The following is an 18,379-nucleotide window of genomic DNA, read 5'->3' as shown; positions in this document are numbered from 1 at the left end:
GGGGGCACTCGGGAGATCCTGTCTCGGAGTCGACCACGATTGGGGCCGCCTGGCGGGTTTATGTGCAGGAATATCCCGTCCGCTGATTTGCGGGGCGAGTGGCGGTCCTGTCATTAATGCGCAGCTTTAGAAGGGGCTTAAACGGGTGCTCAGCGGCCGGCGTTTTGATATTTTTATAGCTGTAATCCCCGGGGGATTGAGATTGCTGGCCGCGGCTGCCGGACGGTGACGTCTGTGTTTGTGCGGGAGAGAGAGCGGAGGGAGGGGAGGGTGACGGGCCTGATGGGAGCCCGGCTGGGGGCTTTCGGTTGGCTGGTGAGGTGGGCGTGAACTTTCCTCTCGCCGGCGATCTGTCTGTGCAACGCTCTGCTGAGGAAGGATGAGCTGCTCTGAGTGTTCCACAGTCTCCCCGTTACCCTCACTACTCCAGACACTCTTCCCCTTCAGGGCTCTCTGGATGCCTCTGTGACAGTTATTTTGAGTAAACCCTGAGTATCATCTTGTGTGTATGCCTATGTGTGTGTGTGTGTGTGTGTGTGTGTGTGTGTGTGTGAGAAAGAGATTTAGTGTTTATATGTGTGTATATGTGTATATGTGTGCATGCACGTGTGTGTGTGTGTGTGTGTGTGTGTGTGTGTGTGTGTGTGTGTGTGTGTGTGTGTATGTCTTTCTTACATCACTCCGATATGTATGTCCCCCAGTGAGGGAGCTGTTGAGAGATAGGAGGCTCCTGCAGCCTGCTGGTTTATGTACTTGACTTATGACAAAGCCTGCAGCTCATGCACATAACAGCTGAGCAGGTCACCTCCACACATGTGCTGCGAGATTCCAGGGCTCAGGGTCAGAGGTCATAGATCTTTTCTTGAGTCTGCAGTGCCAGTGGGAGAGACAGACTTACTGTTGTGCACTCAGTAGCTCATTGGTCATTTGTGAGAAATGCAGCTACATGACAGTTGGGGTGAAAAGCTATTGCTGCCACACACATCATCACTCAGACACAGGCAAGTGCCAGAGGTAGGAAACCTGCCTATGTGTGAGTGTCTTTCCTTGTATCTGCTCCTCTGTGAGGTTTGTGTGTTTGCATTTTTTCTCAACTGTTACCTTTCATTGTATTTCACAGCTTTTTTCTTCTTCCAGGCTACATCAGATCTTCTGTGTTTCTGTGTGTGTGTGTGTGTGTTCAGCATATCTTCAGCATAGTGATGCACTGCGACTTCGATCCAAAAAGAAAAAAAAATACCACAGGAAATGTGTGAAATCGTATTTCCCCACCCCCCCACTGCCTTTGGTCTTTCCTCCCGGAGATAATTCTCTCTGAGGAGCAGCTGTCGTGGCATCCTTGATAAGCCAGCTTTCGCTCTCTGTGTGAATGGGGTGGTTGGCATGCAGGCAGTGTGGCGGTAATCAGCTCGTGCGTTGGCATCGCTGGCACTGGCTGGGAATTCATCATAATATCTGCCCGACTTTCAGGCGACCGGCAGCCGCCCCCTCTCTCCCTCCCTCGCCCCCTCTCCCTTGCTCTCTGCCCCCCTCATTACCTCTCCCTTAGTCTCTCCCTCTCTCTCTCACTCTTTTCTTCTCTCTCTTTCTCTTCCTCCATCACTCATTCTCTCTCCTTCACTCTCTCCCTCCCTCCTTTATTGTCTCTTCTTCTCTGTCTCAGTCCCTCTCTCACTCTCCCTCTCTCAGTCCCTCACTCACTCCTTCTCTCCCTCCCTCTCTCGGCCCCTCATTCTCTCTCTCCCTCCCTCTCTCTGTCTCTCTCTCTCTATCTCCCTCTCCCTCTCCCCCTCTCTCTCCCTCCCTCTCCCTCTCTCTCCCCCTCCCTCCTTTCCTCGCTCCCTGCTGTCATTGACACTCTCTCAGAGGTGGTAATGGTAGTGAGTGTGCAGCAGTGCTCAGAGGCTGGCCTGGGGCTACCTGCTGACCCCTCGGCCCCTGCATGCAACAGAAGCCCTGTTTCTACTGCGGGAAGAGGGTGCTCTGCACTCAAACGCACAAGAATCAGTGCAGCTGCAATCAAAGAGAATCAAAGACAAAACCAACATTCCCTGTGTCCATTTTCTTGATTTGCCATTTTTGATTATCTATAGTCACCAAGCTCCAAACATTATATTTATATTTTTGCTTCAAATTCCACGTGTTTTAAAGATAGGAATTTGCTTATTTATGGATATCATAACAGCGCATAATTACATTTAGGAAGGGCCCTTCTTGACAAATGTGCCACACTGAAAATAATGGGTTCTGACAGGGTTACAGATTTCTTATCAATTTATTAACCGTCTGCATTCCTCTAAAGGCAGTCAGAATGACAGGAATTAGGAACGGCGTGCAGACAGCCCTACATATCAACAGGTATCGGAGAGCTCCGCTCCTGCTATTACAGCAAGGGGGCAGTGTTTATCATGAAGCAGGACTGGAAATCATCGAAGGCATGACAAATTACCCCACACCCAGTTCGTCTGGTAATTGGATCATGAAGATACAAATTAATCTCATTAGTATTCCCTCTCTAGTTGTCTCAAACAGCTTAAAAAACAATTGCCATTGAGATTAAATGGAACCCCCAAATACTGCTGATTGCTTGATTTCCAGATTTTGTTCAGAGTGGGGACAGTGGCTGGTTAGATGTGTGCAGTGCTACTGCAGTGTGAGCAGCATTTTGATCTGAAAGCAGGCTCAGGATAAATGAGTGAAGTCTGCTGACAGAATAACAATTGGCATTGATTTTTGCTGGGCTTCATCTGAAGGCTTTCCATCAGGACCCTAAGACACGCGACAGCGCTTTCCTCAGGCATTTAGGCGTCTCTGTCAGAGAGACACTCCCTCTCACTCCAACATAATGAGGCGTTCCTGTTCAAACCACATCACAGGCCTGATACGTGTGCACTCCCAAACACGCGCACACACAAATGTGTACACACAAACACACACACAGGCACACACAAACGCAAACACACGCACACACGCATACACGGAATACACTCACGCACACACACATTCTCGCCCTCACAAACAGGCACACACACAAGCATTCAAGCATGCACATAGATGCTTGCACACCCACTTATTTCATCCACACCTATTACTCATTCCTATTCACACGCTCTCTAACTTTTATGCATACATACTGTCTCTCTGTTATACACACATACTCAAATGCACACACATGCTCTTTCTCTGTTAGATGCACACACACACACACACACACATCCACACACTGTAACACACACTCAAACACACATATACACTCTCTGTTACACATGCACGCACACGCACACACACACACACACACACACACACACACACACACACACACACACAAACCCAATAGCTATTTATTTACCATTTTTCTGTTTCAGTCTCTTTGCGTCTCTGTCTGAGCTCTCTGCCCATGTCTTCTGTGTGCATATTGCATTATCACTATGCACAAAAAAATCTTCAGCAATAAAATGGTATGAAACAACACTGGCATAAATCAGTGACATGCTGCTGCTTATGATAACAGCTGAGTGTTTGATTCTGCTAATCAAGTCATGTATGGAATAGTAATGAAACAAACAGCCCTACCCTGAGCACACATTCTGGGCCATGCTAATCAGTAATTAGTATAGTTTCATCTCCAAATTACCTATGAACTCTAAATGAAATATCAGGTGCCCGTAACTTGGAAAAAAGCAAAACATAAACAATCATCAGAAGTGTTCCATGTTTCTCTTGCTGACAAATGCGTTGACTTGTACAGTAGCTTGCTCGTCTAGAGGGAGCTTGTGTGTGCAGTGGTTGTTGGGATGTGATTTTGTATCAGTGATTACACCACAAGGTTGTTTTCCGCCACCCCCTCCCTCTGAGGAGTGATAGCAGAGTGAGTGGCATTTAAGCTGGCCGGAGGTGTTGGGTTTCAGAGTAGAGCCTGCCTGTGCGCCAGTTATTGAGTTTCCATCTGGCGGAGGAGACGCAAAGTGCATACCGCAAAACGATAAGAGAAAGAGGGGAGAAGTGGAGGATATCAGCAAGCCCGTGACAACCAGGGAGGCTGAGAGAAATGTGAGGAAAAGCAACACAGAAAAGGAGACAGAGAGAGAGAGAAGGAGAGAGAGAGAGAGAGAGAGAGAGAGAGGGGAAGAGGAAAGGAAAAAACAAGGGAGGGAGGGGGGAGAAACGTAATACTGGAATAGCCGGCAAGTAGAGCTGTTGACTCCTCCTTCCCCTCCCCTCCCCTCTCTTGCTCTCTCTCTCTCTCTCTCTCTCGCGCTGGCTCTCCCAGACAGCCTGCTAGCCTGCTATTTGACCAGAGAGCAGCCAGAGAAAAGCACAGCGCGAGGGAGGCGAGAAGTGTGCTCCTCCACCTGCCTCCTCTCTCCCCCCCAGGAGATGAAATCCTGAGGAACTCGCGGGTACATTTTTTTTTTTGGGGAGGAGGGGGGGGTCTGTTCCCCCTGGCTTTCAGCATGCTGTTTTAACGGACTGTGGGGCGTGCTTCACGCGTGTCGGTGCCTGAGGTGTTTTTCGGCGGTCCCTTTTTTTTTGAGCCACCTCTCTGGGATACACACCGCTGGGGGAAGGTGCTGTGGTGAGTGTGCGAGAGAAGAGCGCGAGAGAGGGAGAGAGAGAGAGAGAGAGGCCGGTGCCATGCCCGCTGCTGGCGGTTCCGTGACAAGCGACAGGGACTCAGCATGAAGGGAGGCCACCGCCGTGGGGGCTGCGGCTGCCAGCACCTGTTCCGAAAAGTGCTCGCGAAGTGTGGCTGCTGCTACACCAGGGTCAGAGGTCAGTGGCTCCGTTTTCCGCTTGCCGTCTCCTCGTGGTACCCTCCGGCAGAGCCTCCGCGCTTTCCCTCTCACTAACCCACCTGCCCCGAGGGAACGGTAGTGCCAGGCTGCAGTTTCTCTACTTCTTCTGTCGGTCTCTCTCTTCATCTGCCCCTCTGAAAACTCACTCTCAGAGGAGGGTCTGTCCCCTCGTCTCTCTTACTTTGCCATATCATAGTGTTGATATCATTGCTTAGCTTGCTGAGCACTGTGCTGCCTCTCTCTCTCCTTCACTCTCTTTCACTCTGTCCCTCTCTGTCACTCTCTTTCACTCTCTCTCTTTCCCTCCATCTCTCCCTCTCTCTCCCTCCACCTCTCTCTCTTTTCCTTCCTTCTCTTGAAACGTTTTTCCCAGCAGGAGCAGATGTCTGTCACTCCTCTAACTCCTGTGGCTTCTCACTGCACTCCTCTTTAATACCCACAAGCAGAGAGAAGAGATTTTTTTCCTGTGCTCATTCTCTTTAAAAACAAGTACGGAACATTGGGTCGGTACGTGTGTACAGGAATTAAAGGCGGAGGGCCTTACGTCTGTTATGTACACATCTGGTGGCACGCGTCGTCGAGGTATGCGCAGCTTATGGGTCATGGAAACACTGAAGCAGCGAGTCGCACTGAAAATTCCTTTCCCCAAAAAGCACAGCTTAAGTGAAACCTCCCACTCTCGGCGGTCCATTTCAGGGATTTTGCCAGTTATAGAAGCCGGATTGATGAGGCACAGCGGCGGAGTTGCGATGCCTGGTATGTACACAAAAATAAAGGCAACGGATAGGCGGACAGTAATTACAGCAATAACTCCACATCTGTGTGTGAAAAATGACCTGTTGGCTTCTGCTGCATGCAAAACCACTGCGCTGTGTCTTGTAAGTGTTACTGTTAGTGAAGTGCTGTTATAAACTTTAATTCTCTCTTTCTCTCTCTCACATACACACGCACACACACACACACAAACACACAGACACATACACACAGATCTCTGCATCCTCTATGCGATACCAGCAGTGCCTCATTGACAGAGAAATGCTTCACCCATCCAAAGGAACACTTTCACGGGGTTTGGTTTTCCAGAGAACAGTTTGAATTCTCTTCAACAGAGGTGCCCTGCCATGCTTATAAATATGTATATAACACTTAAAAGGCAGCTTAAATATTTCAGATGCTTCACATGCAGCTGAGATCTTTGTTGTTCAGTGTTATGAGTGATGATTTCGTGTGGCTGTATCCAAAATTTCATAATGAGAATCCCTCCAGCAGAATCTCTCCTGACGTTGAACGCAACCCATGACGGCATCCCAGTGCATGCACGGCCACCCCGATGTCCACTTTGCCCATCTGCACTTGATTGAAAAGCGTTGCATTTTTTCCCCCCGACTCAGACTCATCAGGCGAGATCGCTGCTCTGAAAGCGTCTGGGGTGAGGTCCAGGCTGACCCGCGAGCGGAGATATCCACATCATGGATTAAGTGCCAGATGTTGTGAGATGTGCTGTGCAGCGCTTAAGCAGAAACCCCACTGGTGTGTTTAACTTTGACTGGAGTTGCTCTAGTCGTCTCGCGCACTGACCCCCCCCTCCCCTTGGGGCCTCGGGGGAACGCCACGTTAGTTGAGCTGCGCTGGCGAGGTGGAAGCTCCTCCGCAGCGGGAAGAGGCAGGCGGCGACACCCCCACCAATCTGTGGTCACTCGCCTTTGGCTTTGAATGTTTCAGTTTACATTCGCGGTGATTTCTGTGGTTGCTCACTTTTGGCTTCGAATGTTTCAGTTTACGTTCAAGGTGATTTATATGGTCACTCACTTTTGGCTTCAAACATTTCGGCTTGTGTTTGAGGTGATCTATGTGGTCACTCACTTTTGGCTGTGAACGTTTCAGTTTGTTCTTGAGGTGAATTATGTGGCAGAGGGAAAACAGTTTGTTTAAAAAAAAAGATACATCGAAAGCCTGCTTGGGGGTGGTCAGTACCTGACAAGACCCTTCCTCACCGCTTTCAGGTTTTGTTGCTGATTTGGCTGAGACGGTCACCATGAGTTCAGCATTTGGCTATGCTTATGCTCTCAGCAGAATCTGTTGGCTTTGCAGCAAACACAACACCAGTGGCTGGAATTAGGACCCTGCTCCTGTGTAAATCACATTATTAAGGGAGAGCTCGGCACAGATGGAGGCTGCTTAAGCCCGTATGTGACAGGAAAGGCCAGATACGCATCTCCCGATCTCCGTCGCCATCTCCCCCTCCCACTCTCTCTCTTGCCGAACTATCCCTCCCTCTCTCCCTCCCTTCTCCCATTCTCCTCTGTACCTTTCCCCTCTTTCCTTTACATAACTCCTGTTCTGAAACAAACAACAGCCGGACCATTTCACTTCGCAAGTCAGCGGCAAAAACAATTACCGTCCAGGGCTGCTGACCGATAGCATCACATTATTCAGGTCCCCAGGACCTGGTTTCTCGGACCAGTGACAGGAAAGGCCTGCGGGTTTTTAGGGAGGGGCTGAGGAACACTGTTTTCAGCAGTGGGAGGCTTTTAGCTGACTGGTCCCCTGGTGCAGTTCAAACTGAGGCTAACGGCAGAGCCTGGGGTGCTGTTAGGCTGGTGGTCAGCAGTCTGTGCACTGATGCTCCCCTGTTGCACACTCCTGCTTCTCTCTCCCTCACTGTTACTGTGCAGTGGAGTCAGCTCTCGTTTCCGTGTGGAGATTGGGCTCTGCTGATGTTTAGAGGAGAGAGGACAAAGATTGTAACTCACTGTAGTCACATGTCTCTGCTGCTTTGTGGTGGAGTGAGCTGTCATTTCCTGTCACTTATGTGCTGGCACACATGGAAGCACAAACACACACACACACATGCATGCACGCACGCACATGCGCATGCATACACACACACACACACACACACACACACACACACACACCCACACATAGGATCGCTCATTAAATTCTAAGATTTGGGGAGAGATCAAAAGAAGTGAAATTCCTTTTGGTTCTGAAGACCAAAGGAAAGGTCACATATCCGTCTGACACCACAACTTCACGGAAAGTGTGTGAGTGACAAGACAAGGATGTGACAGGTGTCTTTTGTCTGTGTTCAACCTATATCACAGACTTCTGTCTCAGGAACATTTCAGAAGCTCTCTTTATTCAAACTGAAAACCTATGACCAGTTTGGCTCAGCTGCTCTCATGTTGCAATCTGTTCGCGAAGCAGAGCCACAGTTACAGTCCACTGCTATACGTCAGACGCAGTGCAGTCTGTCCTATGGGGCGGTCACCACACTTTTTGTGTTTTTTTTGTTTTTGGAGTTGTGATTTCCTTGTGAAAGTACTGCCCTTTTTCCTGTTTGGAAAGGTCCCAGATGCAGCGATATTTCATTTCAAAACAGATTTGATTGAAAAAGAAACTGATTGTTTACACTTTGTTGCCTATAAATAAGCTTTGACAATTTAGCCCAGGCACCAGTCCTTGCTGTTGGGCAAGCTAGCAGGCAGCATGAGATGTTACAGAATGATAAGTGAATTATGTACCCAACATTCTGGGACATATTTCCTGTGGCGTAGCCTCAGAGACCCCTATGCTTGCTAAAGTAAAACAGATAAATAGACCTGCAGAAAGAAGTTTTACTGCATATTAATGGCCCTCCCATCAATGACAATGACACGGTAGATGACAGACAACTGCCAGCTACTGCTGAATGTGCATCCACTGCACATGAAATTGAGATTATAGACTGAAACCATTCAAAAAATAAAATGTGGATAGTATATTTTAAAGAATATATTTTTAGCTCAATAAATATCCATAATGTAATATGTAAATTACTGCCATTATGGTATATATATATATTCTTCTTATATATCAATATATTTTTCTATTTTTTTTTTATGTCCGTATGGGAATGCTAAAACTGTAGATGTACCCCTGCACATGCTTTGGATTGCCCCTCAAGAATCCACTGTTATTAAAGGAATTTCAGGATGTGTAAAGGCATAAGAATGTGAGGTTTATAATTCCCCCTGAGTGATGCTGTCTGTCCAGGGAAAAATGAAAAAATAACATTATAAAACATATAGTAATATCTAATGTAACATTACATTTCAAAAATAATGTTTCAGACCTGTAACACGTGCACGTTAATGTGAATCGCATTGTAATGTTCTTATTGGCTGTGAGACTGTAACCGATGGTGAGGTCCTGCTGGCTGAGGTGATGCCATGTCTGTCTGCTCTGTAATGCTTCATGCAGTGGGTCAGTTGCAGCCGGGCTGCGGTGAGCATGAGATGAACACCCTGACCAGTCATGCCCGAAATCTCCCCGAGGTGAGAGCGGCAAGGTCACCAAGACTAGACGTACGGTGACACGACAGTTAAATCGGCCAAGGGAAACGCATCTTCACCTGTGTTCTCAAGAGGTTTCAGTCACGACATTAGAGAAGTATTTATTAAAATGATTCAATTTTTGGATGTGTCCAGTACACAGATGCAGGTGAACCTTGAAAGTAGGCTCTGGCCTCAAATTCAAATTCTAATTTTACCGTGTCTAATTCCACATACTGCATTCTGAGGGGTTGCCCTGGGGGGCTCTGATCGGCATGTAGGGCGGTATGGGATACACACGCAGATCAGATAAAAATCGGCAAAACATGAGCTGAACGGCTCAGTTCAGGAGGGCTCATGACGGTTCACTGGCTTCGTGAGAACTGGCGTGCGCTAGCAGAGGGAGGGCTTGAGGGGAGGGGAAACAGGATAAAGGGCAAAGCAAATATTGTTTCTCAGCCACTGATGGAAACAACATTTTGGACAGCTGCACTCTGCTTGCTGAAAGACAGAGGGGAGCCGTGCTTTTTCCGCTAAGCACCTTCCGTACCCTAGGTAGAAGGAGCCAAAAGCTGAAGCTCAGAGGTCAGCCTGGGATGAACTGCCACAGCTAGGAAAATCTCCATTGTGTTATTGTTTTTGATATGAGCACTTCCTGTTTGAATGGGGAGCTGGAAGCCATCGTACCAATGGAAGGGCACATGCTGGTGACCACGTGAGAAACCCAAGCTAAGAACAAAGATCGATGGCCAAAAACCGAAACAAGTTCAGGGAAGCACCGCATCTCCTGCCTGCTGCGTGCATTTACTCATATCCCTAATTAACGCTGAGCGTCACGCGCTAAGAATAACGATGTTCTTTCAGCTGCTGGCTGCGCACCAATCTGAATCACTGTATACAGACTCCCGCGAGATCGCGCCTCCTCTGACGCTTGGCGGTGAGGCTCGTTTAAGAGCTGAAGCTGTTGACGCTCACGTGTACCCGGCTCTTCTGAGGATATGTGACGGCCGAAACGTGGCGTTTCAGATGATTACTGATTACTGGAGTGTTTCAGCTGATTACTGCGAGGTACGTCCACAGGGGTGAGAGGTGCGTGTTTTCAGGATTAGGGTAGAATACATGAACGCCGCCTTCCTGTCTTGTACTGTTTCTCTGCCTTCCACTCTCCTCTGACTCACTCTCTGTGTGCCCTCATGAGCCTTTACTTCCCAGGAAATGGTGTCTGAGACTGTCATCTTATAGTGCAGCCTTTGTGCTGAAATAATCAGTCCATTTTACTTATTGCACCTGCCTGCTGGTGTGAATCAACGCCACCTCCATTTTCCTGGGCACTTTTCAAGTTTTGGTGATGCCACGGCCGGACAGAGGCATTGATTATCGCAGGGTTTTTCCTCTGAGCTGAGGCGGGCGCTATGTGACCTATTCCTGGACAGGAAAGGGTTGGGAAGTGCCTCCAGCCTTGTCCCTGTCCATATTAATACGGCAGCAGTGTGGCACAGTGGCAAAAAGTAGGGCTTGTAACTAAAAGGTTGCTGCTTCCCCGCTAGGGTTTTGCTGTTGCACCATTGGGTAAAGACCTTAACCCACAATTGCCTCAATAAATATCCAGGTATATACACAGATAAAACTATGCCCAATGTGGACAGGAGCATCTGCTAAATGACACTAATGTAATAATGTAATGAAATGCTATTCAGAAGAATGGCCTTTCAATGCTGTTGCTCCAGCCAAAACATAATGGGAATGGTGAGGAATCCCCTGCAGTTATAAATACACAATAAAACAGTAATAACCACTTTATATATCATTAAAAAGGCATTGTCATTTTCAGCCAAACAGTTTTGAAAATGTGTTACTAAGGAGAAGGCAAGGCGTGTCACCATGAGACAATTCCACACAAAATTACAATGTGCTTTGCTCAGACGAGAATATGTGCAACTTTGCAACAGCAAAAGTGTATTCTGGCAATGGTGACTTACCCCTGGTTAACACATTTGCTAATTTTTATTAATTCATTAATAACTGAACCATATTCCACGGTGTTACCAGTCTTTATGGACAGATTCATGTCCTGTTTCTTTGTGCGCTTGTGATGATGGGGGAGAGAGGGAGCTGTCATTCCGCAGGGAGTGTCAGCGTTCCTGCCGGCTTGTAGGAGAAGGCTGGCAATGCAGGCAGAGCTGTGGCGGTGTTCATCGCATCAAAGCGCGCTGTGATGGAAATGCAGCCACTGCAGCGCGGTTCAGAGGGAATTCCGCTCCACATCTAAAGGCTGAGGCAGGAGATTACACTGATCAATCTGAGTGCAGTGTGTGTGTGTGCGTGTGGGTATGTGTGCGTGTGGGTGTGCTTGTGGGTGGAGGGGGGGCAGTAATCCACTGTGACACATTACTGTGACAAGAACCGCCAACCACCCCCCCCCCCACCCCCCCCCCAGTGCTAATGTTTTCCACTGTTTTAGAGAGTGATTACACTGAGCTAACACTGCTTGAAAATTCCGCTTGAGTTCTTTGTGTGAATCACATTTCCTGCATCAGTATCAGTATTCTCAGCAGTGTTATCTCCCCATGACAGCCTGTGAACACCAAAAGAACTGTAAGATTACTTTGAGAAATGGTTCTTTGTAAATTTAAAAGGGTTAAAGTCTGTTGATTCACTCATTTTTTGGCTGCATGAAGAAATGGGTACTTTCCTTCCTGACTGTACCTCCCCATGATCCTCTCTGCCTAGGGCTCCTCTTTGAAAGACTATCCATCATTTACGCTTATGTTTGTTATTCAACTTGTTTATCTGCTAAAAGACATTTAAAAAGCATCAATATATATTTGAAGGTGGACCACAGGGAAGAGTTTGACTATACCAGGAAGCACCATGCATATGTCAAATCACTGCCCCTTCCAGAACTGATTAGCAATTGCTGGACAGGTCCAGCCAAACTACAGGTTTGTGGCATATGCTAAATCACTGGCCTTTCCAGAACTAGTCAACAATTACTGGGTGGTTACAGCAGTGATTGGATTACGAACACACGGGGATGCACATGGGGATGCTCTCCTCACAGTGAAACACGGCAAACAGACCCCAGAGGGCGTGGGGGAGATTCGGGTAAGGTACACTCGGGGCAGGCGGATCGTCCCTGAGGCCTGCCATCTCGGCTCTTCCAAATGCCTGACACCAACTGCATTACCACAGACTGAAATGAGCATGCTGGATCTGGGAACATGGAGGAGAGGGAATTATAAAACACAAAGCCGCTTTGGGAGATGATTCTGCGCTTTTTAAAAAAGCCATCATGTTTGTGTGTGTGTGTGTGTGTGTGTGTATGTGCGTGTGTGTGTGAGTGTGTGTGTGTGTGTGTTTTTTTTTTGTTCAGATGGTGGGAGTCTTTGACAGTTCCAGGGAGCCCACCCACACCTTAATGTTACAGTGATCATTCACACAGAATGGCAAAAATAGCCAACAGCATAAACACACAATAAGCATGCTTTACATTACATTATCCAGAGAAAATTACATAGGTTACAATTTTTACATGTTATTCATTTATACAGTTGGACATTCACTGAGGCATTTCTGGGTGAAGTATCTTGCCCAAGGGTACAGCAGCAGTACCCCATCAGGGAGTCAAACCAGCAATCTTTTGCTTTCAAACCCTGCTCCTTACCACTATGCCAAAGACATATTAGCATAGACATGCTCACTCCTGAGTGTAACTTCACTGTGACAGAGCTTCCTGCACACTGGATGGACTTATGAGAACCAAAATGTTATGTTTCTTCATAATTGGCACCAGCTTGGTACAAAAAATACATAAATTATAAACTGAGTAAGAATCAGCATGCAAAGAGCATTAATAAGTGTTTATAAAGCAGTTATACCCTGCAATTTCAGATCTCTGTGTTCCAGTTAAATCACCAATCCTCTGTAGAGTCTCTGGTTCTTTTGTTCCCTAGCTCGTTCTCTCTTTTCCTTTCTAATTCCTTAATGAGGGAGTGTGCCGAGGCGCTGCCTGAAAGCGCTAATGAAGAAATTACCCTGAGCTGTAGAAACAAACACACACCAGTACACAAAGGGCATTGTGCCTGGCCCTCACCTCCCCCCCTTCCACACTTACCTCTGCTCCCCACCCAGAAGTGGAGGGGTGCTCACACTTGGGTCTGCACACTCTGACTCACCTTGGCCTGGTTCAGAATCAAAGAGCAAGAGTGTAAGCATCTAAAACCGTACTCACCTTTTAAATGTGTCATCTGTGGGTTGGGTTAGCTAACCAGATTGGCTCAGTGAGGTGGCACTTAGCTAGCTGGCATATTCTACTGGTTATGCGTTATAATGTTAGCACAGAGTATAAAATTATTTTTAAAGGTTTATAAATCAAAATATACAAAGTTCAGAGATAACAACACCAACTTGAATATAGTACTATTACTTAGGCTGGTTTAAAAGTTAAAAAGGCAGTAAACATTACTTTTTTATTTTTGTCTTGTAAATGAATGAAAAAAAAGGAAGAAAGATGAAGCCATGCTTCATCTGCAGTCACGGTCTCTCTAATCACGGTCATGGGGGTTAAAATCCTTAAAATCCAATTCACAGTGCCACTGCAGACCTAAGCCGTTTTCACATATGAACTCCGGATAATGTCCAGAGAATCAAGTCTGGAAATGGTCCAGAGTTGCCCTTTCACAGATGTATCACACAACAGGAGATTGTCTGTGTCAGACACGTTCTCATCTACTGGAAATACTCCAGTACTCCAGTGTGCAGGAGGCAGGACATGACGCAAAAAGTACGCTGCAGAAATCGCAGTGGCTGTATTCGTAACCGCCTACTGCATACTGTGTACGGCATACTACACAAGTCTATACTGTGTACCGCATGCTATTTTCAGTGTAGTACCCAGCATGCGACCACACATAGCCATCCAAATGGTACTACTGGTACACATAATTTGTTATTAATTATATATTTATTATTAACAGGAAGGTAAATTTTTGTTGTTCGCTATGTAATGTTAGGTCACTACACTATTACTACACTATTACTTAGCTACAGCTTAGCTAGCTACTAACCATGTGGCATACCCGTAACACCAGATAATAAACTACTAACCAACGTTATTAATCATCGTAACAGACCAGTTTTGGCAGTATAGCTAGAGCTAACTATCTCTTTAACGATCGTTGGACTCAAAATAACATGTATTTGGACGTATCCGCAATATCAACAAGAGTGGAAAGCAATATACAGGCAAGCAGAAAAGACTACGAGGCAGATGTTTGTATTCTTCCGGTTTCGCGCCAGTCACATGACAGAAACGTCATCAGCACACCCACTCGCTCGCTGTGAATTCTACGGACAATGACCTGCTCTATTCACGCATGGACTCACTCCGACATTACACGGACTTTGTACTAGGGAGCTGGCAGGGTAAAGTCCGTTTAATGTCTGGTCCAACTGATTTGAGGAGCTGTATGTGCGTTCTCACATACAGCTCCTCTGGATAATGTCTAGATAGGTTCAGGGTTGCAGTGCATGTCTGAAAGGGGCTCTACTGTTGTTAACTACTTTAGTAACCATTGAAACCATGCTGTATACATTGTGTAAAACATCTCAGCAGCTGGCATGCTAGCTCTAGCTGAGCTACTTGAACACTGAATGCTATGCATAAGCTGATCACATGATCAATTAGGCTGTACAGTGTGTCATCAGTGATGGGAGCATAGGGCTTTGTTCTCTTCTGGCACATTTAAGGAAATATTGCCACATACAGCACGCTAAAGACCACAGCACAAATAGCAACACCAGCTTGTGCTACTTGTTAGCTCTGCACTGAGAAAATTCTGGAAGCTATGAAACCAGACCCAAAACCGGTTTCGCTGTGAACAGGATTGGGCATCAAACTGGTGTCTGGTAATGGCGTGGTGATGAATCTTAGAGCACTTCCAAAGAGCATTTGGCTCCAGCTGGCTGGAAGGCCGCTTGGTTTTGTACTGACATGCTGCTTTATTTGTAGGCCTGTTAGCTGCCTGGGAGCTCTCCCCCAAATCCCCCCCCCCCCAATCCATGACCCTGCTGCCTCACAGGGCTGGTGTTGAATCAACATTCAGGCTGAAAGCAGAAAGCAGAGAGCAGCCAATCACACGTGACCCTTTTCAGCTCTCTCCGACTCACCACCGCTCTCTTCCTCCCTCCCCGTTAGATGTAATTTTGTCTCATTTTCTTTCACCTCTCCTGACCTCCCCCCCTTCTCCTCCCTCCATCGTCTCCCATGTGTGACCCCTTCCTTATTACCTGTCTGTCTTTGTCTTCCCCGCTGTGTCTCCAGGCATGCCGATCACACAGCAGCCAGAAACGACACCACCCTGCTGGCTTGGTGTCTCAGGTGTGTAATTGCCTACCCGTGGTGCTCCCCCCTGTAGTGTCGCTAAACAACATAAGAGGTTCGCGCTAAACAACAACTACGGTGGCAGAATCACCTGGGACACCATTACTCCCCCAGTGACCCCCCCCTCCACCCCACACTGCATATCAGAGGGTCAGCAGGAATGGACTGTGTAGGGCCGTGGCAAATGGCCCTTACATCCTGTGCCACAGATGGCCTTCTGTTACCGTTACACGCTATAGGAGCTGCGTGCACTCTCACCCATCGTGAGTCAACAGCAGGGCCATTGCACTAATGCAAAGCAAATGTAATGCAAAGCAGGGCACAATTCCCAGAATTGGTCAGAAAGCACAAATTTAAAGTGCACTTTTAAATATAGTTACATTGCCCTAAACTGTTATATCATCCCTTGTTTTTCGGACCATGCCTGACAGAGTTTATTGAAATGAGGAGGTGTTCTTTGACATCAGAGGTATATTGTGTAACATATTGATTTCAGTGCGGAGATGAGTGCTTTCCTTCTTGTTTATAAGTTTGTGTCTGAGGGCGTTTGTTTAACTGCGGGGGGGCCTCTAGACGCTGAGGTGCTCGCTGCCATCGAGCACAAGCTGACCCCCACGCTAGCTGGCCCATGATTCGGGTGACTCTGAGATGACATCACTCTCAGAGAGGGACAGAGAGCGTGTGCTTCTTCCATGATGTCATCTCACTCCACAAGGTTCAGTTTTTGAACCTTGTCCCCCCACACATTATGAAAAAAAATTTTTTAAAGCTAGTAAATCAAGGTAACATTGGACAATCGTAGACTGCTTTCTTGGTAGCAATAGATTTTTTTTATTATTATTTACTCTGATTCTGGCCTCTCCCTTCTGTGAACTCCCTGGCTCTCTCTTCCCTCATAAACTCTCTCGCTCATAAACTGGCCCTCTCCCCCAGTGCACTTTGAGCAGGGTGAGGAGCCTGGCCTAAATTTTGGGCCGAAAAGTTCAGCCTGTGAGGAATGTTGACATCTAGAGGAGCATTCAGATCATTCCAAGTCCCTCCTCTCTCTCTCCCTCTCTCTTTCTCGCTCCCTCTCACTCTCAGTTCAGTTCAACTGGCTTTGCTGGCACGGTGACGTTTACAGTTGTGCTGCCAAAGCATGTCTCTCGTCCTTTCTCTCCCTCCCTCCCTGTTTGTCACCTGATCTCCTCATCTCTCCATCCCTCTAGTTCTTTTTTCCTCTTCTTTCTTTGGTGTTTCTCCCTTTATACACAGGCGGACTAACTTTGGGATTGCTAATTAGGCATATTAGGCTTCCCTTCACCACAGCAATCACTACACTCACATGCAGCCAATGGCTATTTTTTACACTTCCAGTCCCACAGTGCACCAGGACATCTGACAGGGAATAAAGTGTAGGCGTATCTTCCTAAGCTGAGAGACAAGTCGCAGGATGTTACAGCTCCCCATACCCCATCAGGATGTGTCCAGTCTCTTCCCCCCAGCTGTGGGCTCCCAGTCACTGTCAGCTTATAACACGGGGTGTGCTCAAACCTGGGCCATCGGCCTCAGGCTGTGCTGGAAAAGAGCACCGCAACTGACCAAGTCCCTTGGGACCCCCCCACCCCCCCTCTCCAGTTCTTTTTCTCACGCACAGACTTCCTTCCTCTGTCTTTCCATCTCACTCTCCATCCCTAGCTCTCAAACCCCCCCGCCCCCCCACCCCAGCTGGGTCTTCCCCTCTGGATTTGTGAAGATATTGCTGAGGAGACCAAGAAAGCAGGTTGTAGAGCCCATCAGTGCATTGCAAGACTTCCTTAGAAGGATCTTGCCCACTGATTATGAATCCTACTCACTTCCTTCCCCACTAATTGCAAATTCCATGAATTCCCCCACAGTTCTCTTTCAATGCATCCTTCATATACAAATAAATGTGCATATAGAAATGGGAGGTGGACTAAGTCTGTCACGGTTGCTTGGGTGCATGATTGGACACTCTCATAGTGTTCCTATAGCTTCAGCTGCATTTGTGCTCACTAGTTTTACACATCAAACAGTAAGGCTTTCATCTCTCCACTTTGATTCTTGAACTTCACTTACATTTTAGGATTGAAAATCAAGCTTTAGGGCACCAATAGTCCACCGGTCTTCGAAAGGTTTTATTTTTAACCAATGTTATAACTTTATGGTTTTGATTTTTTCCTATTGTTAAGTCACTTATTTATTTGCATAATTCACAGGGCAACAAACCATTTGAAATGATATTCACAGAAAGGGCCTCTGATCTTCATATCCTCAGTGGGTTGGTGTTTGATGTGGATTCCACCAACCACTATTGTTGGGGACACAAAAGCACAACCAATTCACTTCAAGTTTTGTGTGCTCGTAATGCTATCTAACTGCTGAAATACTATTCATAATGCTTCCTATCATCTTTGCCATTAAGAATAAGATTCGCTACAGCCTGGTAAAAATGTGGTACTACAAATAATTTCAAAGTAACCGTTATGCAAGTGTACACAGGCCTTCAGAGGGGACTTAACTGTGTGATTTTTATTTGATAGTGAGATGCCACATCTAACATTAGCACAGCCAAAATAAACTCATACTAAACTCACACTAGCAATCCTTAAAACTACAGTCAATATCTGACCATGGAGGTGTTTAATTATATGAATAGAACACAGTTTTCTTAATATTCAGGGTTTTAGGGTGAGAGGACACAAAGGCAAAATATCAGTCCTGGCAGTTTTCTCACAGGAAATTTAACAACAAGCTGGCTGGAACAAAAAAAATCTTTGTTTTGTTTTCACCTGATGACATCACGCTCTCAAGTGCCATCAGCAAACACCCCTCCAGCCAGCCTTAACTGTCTTTCCAGAGCCTCACACTACCCATCATCTACC

At 46.9% G+C, this 18,379-nt stretch overlaps 1 protein-coding gene across 1 annotated transcript in view; it reads left to right on the top strand.

Annotated features, from left to right (window-relative positions):
- The first annotated feature begins 4,183 nt into the window (after positions 1-4,183).
- arhgef25b (Rho guanine nucleotide exchange factor (GEF) 25b) overlaps positions 4,184-18,379 on the top strand; it is a 49,197-nt gene continuing 35,001 nt past the window's right edge. The window contains exon 1 of the mRNA XM_036531190.1: positions 4,184-4,773. Within this exon, the coding sequence (XP_036387083.1) occupies positions 4,680-4,773 (94 nt within the window). The 5' untranslated portion in view covers positions 4,184-4,679. The remainder of the gene's footprint in view (positions 4,774-18,379) is intronic.

This window comes from Megalops cyprinoides, chromosome 6, assembly GCF_013368585.1.
Source record: "Megalops cyprinoides isolate fMegCyp1 chromosome 6, fMegCyp1.pri, whole genome shotgun sequence".
NCBI lineage: Eukaryota > Metazoa > Chordata > Actinopteri > Elopiformes > Megalopidae > Megalops > Megalops cyprinoides.
The sequence above is the reverse complement of the archived record's forward strand: the minus strand, read 5'-3'. Positions and strand labels throughout refer to the sequence as shown.